Source organism: Piliocolobus tephrosceles, unplaced genomic scaffold, assembly GCF_002776525.5.
Source record: "Piliocolobus tephrosceles isolate RC106 unplaced genomic scaffold, ASM277652v3 unscaffolded_39786, whole genome shotgun sequence".
NCBI lineage: Eukaryota > Metazoa > Chordata > Mammalia > Primates > Cercopithecidae > Piliocolobus > Piliocolobus tephrosceles.
In genome coordinates, this window is record NW_022324071.1 from 13199 (window position 1) to 19089 (window position 5891).

General features: G+C 46.4%; 2 gene segments (V, D, J or C); both read left to right on the forward strand.

Annotated features, from left to right (window-relative positions):
• Positions 1-607: 607 nt before the first annotated feature.
• LOC113223203 lies at positions 608-1179 on the forward strand. The segment is given in 2 exon segments: positions 608-671; positions 761-1179. Coding segments are annotated over 2 exon segments (468 nt in total).
• Positions 1180-5089: 3910 nt separating this feature from the next.
• LOC113223204 lies at positions 5090-5746 on the forward strand. The segment is given in 2 exon segments: positions 5090-5246; positions 5366-5746. Coding segments are annotated over 2 exon segments (408 nt in total).
• The last annotated feature ends 145 nt before the right edge of the window (positions 5747-5891 follow it).

Below are 5891 nucleotides of genomic sequence, written 5' to 3' on the forward strand. Positions count from 1 at the left end.
TCAACACAAGTCTCTTATTTTGTGTTCTTTCTCCAAATCTCAGTTTAACTATAACCATCTCTAGGGAGACACTCCATCAACAGTTTTCCTAGGCTGTACCTCCTTATTATAAATGCTCACAGCTTATAATATGCATTAGTATTCATAGATTTAACATCATTTGTCATTTTCCATGACTTTGTGTGACTAATGGATACTTCTCTTGCGCTCTAGACTGTAAAACTCATCATTTCAGAAATTGTGGATGTTTTGTTCCCTATTTTATTGTCAATACCAACAGCAGTTCCAGGTGCCAGTGGCCAATCTTGAAAGAATAAAGAATAGATAGTGAAAGGCCCTCTGGGTTCCTAATTAGACTGTTTCAGAAGTCTGGACGCAAAAGATCATGAAATCTGATAGACTTGTTTCAATTCAGACGAATGTGTTCTTCTCATTCTCAGCTGTTCACTGGTACATTTATCTTGAATTTGACCATCTGGGGAATGGGCGTGGCCTCTCCTGACAGGAAGGCTCTGGGGCCCAGGCAGGGAGAATGAGGTCTTAGAACTACTCCCTTGAGAGTCCTGTTCCCCTTTTATCAACACACAGGCCCAGAAGACCCCTCTGTCCTGTAGCACCTGCCATGAGCATTGGGCTCCTGTGCTGTGCGGCCTTTTCTCTCCTGTGGGCAGGTGGGTCCTGGGCAGGGCCCCTTGCATGGATTTCAAGGCCCAGCCCCTTTCCATTGGGGCTACAGCATCAGCTTTGTTCTTCTCTGCAGGTCTAGTGAATGCTGGTGTCACTCAGACCCCAAAATTCCAAGTCCTGAAGACAGGACAGAGCATGACACTGCAGTGTGCCCAGGATATGAACCATAACTTCATGTACTGGTATCGACAAGACCCAGGCATGGGGCTGAGGCTGATTCATTACTCAGGTGCTGCTGGTACTACTGATAAAGGAGAAGTCCCCAGTGGCTACAATGTCTCCATATTAAACACAGAGGTTTTCCCACTCAGACTGGAGTCGGCTGCTCCTTCCCAGACATCTGTGTACATTTGTGCCAGCAGTTACTCCACAGCACTACAAGGCCGTCTCCTCTCTGCACATGAAAGCAGGCAGGCTCTGCCCTCCTCCCCAACCCAAGATTCAGGGATGACCTGGGCAGAGTTTTCCGCAGCAGGAACCTTGGACTCCTGAGTGGCCCCAGGTGGCCAAGACTGTATGAGCCTCACTCTGTGCCAGGTGCCTCTGCAGGCAGTCTCAGCCAGGCCTGGGCTGATCCCAGGTCCTCAGATGTCTCCTTTGTTGCTCTCTCTGGTCTGTCCTCTGAGCTCTCCCTTTTGGGTAGGGCCAGGACTTTCCCAGCTCCTACTTTTCTACTCATCATCCTGAGTCTGGGGCCCCCAGGATGAAACAGGATTTGTATTTCACATCCACTATAGACTCCAGTCTCTCCCTGGTGAATGTGTTGCTTCCTCTCTCTAGGTTCTCCCCCAGCCCCCACCCTCACGTGGTCTCTCCTGTGGCCTACCTTTCCCATCTGGGCAGTCACCCTCCATCCCCCACCTCCCTGCCCCTCTCTACTGCAGCCATGGGGGGAACCCCTCTTCTGTGACTCCTTCCTTCCCATCACAAAGACTTAAAAGGCCATTTCCTTTCCCCTGGGCTGGAGTCTTCCTTTGTCTAGTGGCCAGCTCCTGCCTATGCTTCAGATCTCAGCATGATCAGCCCTCCTGCGGGAAGCACTCCCTTCACTTCCAGCTGAAATCAACTGTTTTCTCATAAGCTCCTGTAGAATCATGTGTCTGTTAGTAACATTTAGCACACTTGGGCTTTCTCAGATACTTGTTCTGATTATTTTTGTGCTTCCCCCAATTTTTTTTTTTTCTTTGAGACAGAGTCTCACTCTGTGGCCAGGCTGGAGTGCAGTGGCATGATCTCCGCTCGCTGCAACTTCTGACTCTCTGGTTCAAGTGATTCTCCTGCCTAAGCCTCCCGAGTAGCTGGGATTACAGGCATGCGTCACCAAGCCCAGCTAATTCTTTTTTGTATTTTTAATAGAGGTGACGTTTCACCATGTTGGCCAGGATTGTCTCAATCTCCTGGCCTCATGATCCACCTGCCTTGGTCTCCCAAATCGCTGGAATTACAGGCCTGAGCCACCACACCCAACCTCTCCACTCAGTTTTTAAGCCCATGAGAGCTAAGGCTGTGCCTGCTGCATTTACCAACATTGGTGCCTGGCATGTGGGGAGACCAATTTCACAGAGGATGGATGAGTGAATGAGAGGTTGAGCGAATGATGAGTGGGTGGATGAACCAATAGTAGGAACACACTACATCTACTTTAACCTGGCAGAGATTTATCATTAAGTACAAGAAATCCCATCCCTTTGATTGCTGGGCTCAGGTCAGTCTTGGAAATTGATGGGGAATCACTATCCTGGCGTCCACACCTTGGTCAAGGCTTCCTCTTGTGGCTGTAGCATCTGACCTCCTCTAGGTCTCTGTGCTCTCCTTCAGGGTCTTTCCCCACAACAAATCAAGACAGATCAGAAAACCACTTCTAGAATTCCATTCTTATACATCATTCCTTGAAACCACTTCTGGTAAGAAAATCTCCATTAGGTTATTATCAATAAAACAGGGCCACTACAAGTTTGAGAGTGTAACAGATTTATGATCAGAACTAGACTATGCATCTGTGGGAGGAGCTGAGGAAGACAAGGTCTTGAGGAGAGAAGTCAGAAGGTGAAGGAGCCAGTCAATAGCCAGGGCTCCTGGAGGTCTGGGCAAGACAGGCTGCAGTGGCAGGGACATGAGAGGATCAGAGCATGCCAGGCCATGCAGTGGGACCTTGAGCTGGGAGTACAGGAAAACGCCAAGGAGACCTGCTTCTGGGGAAGCTGTTCCCTCTGTGTGGGGGCCACCCCTGCAGGTGCACTGCCAAATACTGGGGGCAGCCTGGTGGCTGTTGGCCAGCATTTGGGAAGATGAACTGGACACAGGATGCAGAAGGAACAGGACTTCCTAGGTATATTGGATGCCTCTGTATCTGCTGGTCACTGACTCTCATAGTCTGACCTACCAATTATCATAGTGACTGTTTTACATCTGTCTTCCAAATTTTACCAAATATATCCTTGACCATCTCTAACCTAGAATGGTAAGAGAAATGGCATTCTGGGAAATGTAGGCTCTTACCTTGGCAAAATTGACTTAAAACAATCCAGCACAGGATGGATTCTTCCAGATTAAGGCATTGAATCACACAACTGCCTCAACCTGCCACAGTCCCTGGACTCCTCTCCGGGGGACACCCGTGTTGCCCAGGGGAATGTGGGCACAATTTGTGTGTAGATGTTCCAGACACTGGTGACTAACTTTTGTTTTAATCCTGTGTCTGAAATCTCCCTCCACCCAGAGGTTGCATATATGTACGTATCTATCTATCTATCTATCTATCTATCTATCTATCTATCTATCTATCTATCTTTCTATCTATCTATGTAATTTCCTCTTGGAAGAAAATGTCATGATAACTACATGACTTAATGGGATTTATTTATGAAAAGAGTTTTATTAAAAAGAATGAGAAAATTTGAATTCTATTCTGAGTCTTTCCTTGGGAGTGTCCTGAGAGCATTTTTGACCCAACGAACCTTTGCCGTGGGTGTATTTGGCAGCCTAGAGTCCAGCAGACAGTTCTAGGCCCTATACATTTGTGAGTTAGACTGGAGATGCCTGTAAAAATGACAGATTCTTAGTGTTGTTCACACTCAGTCCGGGCCTCACTGGAATGTCACAGACGACCATCGAACAAATAGATCCCCAGTGTGAAGAATATTAGGAGATAGCAGCGAGGAATACAATGAGCACAAGCAACAAATGATTGAAGTGCAAACCTGAAGACTGGAAATTTTGGCATTATGAGATATGAAAGTTTGGAGAGCCACATTTAAATGAACATGACGGGGAACTGAAACAAGGAAAAAGAGAATGCCTGAAGCCATCAACTTTCATAAAAATTGTCAATGTATCTAGAAATGCCTCATACAATCACTGCAAACAAAATGGAAAGTCCAACAGTGGATCAGCTCCTCCTAAAGAGATGTTTAGTGATATCAATGATGGATCTGCAGGAGTGATCTAGAATGCAGCACAGAAAATTAAAAGTGAAATATGAAAAAGTTACAGAACAGGGAAGAAAGAAATGGATTTTCCCATATACTAGAATATTCATATTTTTTCATAATTTTCCATTTTTTCTTGCATATGATTGATGTTTCAAACAGATAAAATAGGTAGAATGTTATGAGGTGGTATTTATGAGATGTTAGCTGAGAATTTTTTAGAGGTGTTTAAGGATCTAAATTCAGAGTTTCCAGAATGAAAATGAATTGCAAATAAGACAGTCAAGTCATAGGGAAATTGTAGAACATGAGGGACAAAGAGAAGATTTTGAAAGCAGTCAGAAAAAAAGAGAAATACCTCCCATAGGAATATATGGAGAACAACAGTAAGTCAAGACAGCGGTTAAAAATAACTATTAGCTCAATTATCATTCTCCTTCTTTTAAGGTGAGATTGATTTAAAAAAAACAAAACTTTTAGAAGGGGAATACGAAAAATGACTGCTGTGAGTGTGCTACCAAGGTCTCTTTTCTGAATTACAGCTAACAAAGTTGGGAAAAGATCCCAGAAGAAAGGCATGAGGGCAGTTCGTGAGGGAACCCATGTGGTGGGACAGTCCCATTGGGCACTTGTGACTGAGGGAATGGAGGAGGCTGGGACATGAATCAGGATGGCACAGGGGACCCTGACTTGCATGAAAGACAATGAGCTCATTCCTTGGTGCCTTGTATTGGGGATGCTGTTGGCACATCCTACAGGACATGCCCAGCAGACAGAGGAGCGGCTGTAGGATGAGAAGATGAACTCAGAGATGCAGCATGATGCCTCTGGCCCCAGACAGCATGGGAGCCCAAAGCAATGAGAAATGCATTGATGTTGTTAAAAGAGATTTTATAAATATTTAAAAGCAGCACCCAGGTGTGTTCTAATATAAATGCTGTGACCCTGACCTCCTGGGGATTGACAGAGGAAGTGATGTCACTGTGGGAACTGCCCTGTGGGGACAAGGACGTCTGTCATCCTCTGCTCCTGCTCACAGTGACACTGATCAGGTAACGCCCCCGTCCTGGCCTGACCCTGCCATGGGCACCAGGCTCCTCTGCTGGGTGGTCCTGGGTTTTCTAGGGACAGGTGAGTCCTCTGAACACCAAGTAGTTTCATTTTCATTTTTTCTCTGTGTGTGTGCGTGTGTGTGTGTGTGATGACTACAAATGTTTTCGTTATTCTGTTGCCGAATTCTACTTCCACAGATCACACAGGTGCTGGAGTCTTGCAGTCCCCAAGGTACAGAGTCACGAACAGGGGACAGGATGTAACTCTCAGGTGTGATCCAATTTCGGGTCATGAGTACCTTTACTGGTACCAACAGGCCCCGAGGCAGGGCCCAGATCTTCTGACTTACTTCAGTTATGAAGCTCAACAAGACAAATCAGGGCTGCTCAGGGATCGCTTCTCTGCAGAGAGGCCTGAGGGATCTGTCTCCACTCTGAAGATCAAACGCACAGAGCAGGGGGACTCGGCCGTGTATCTCTGTGCCAGCAGCTTAGCCACAGCGTGGCACAGTCGCCTCCTTCCTGTTCACAAACCTCATCCTTCTCTCTCCTTGTAGCTCCTGGAGACCCTTAACAGAGGCCTCTCTTTGCTCCTCACTTTTCATGGGAAAGAAGTAGATTTGGACATCGGCTCTCCTTTGGGTAGAAAGAACCACAGATTCATTCCTGAAACACAGTGACTGCAAATGTAGGTGGTGAAAACAATCCTGGCCCACTGCACTCT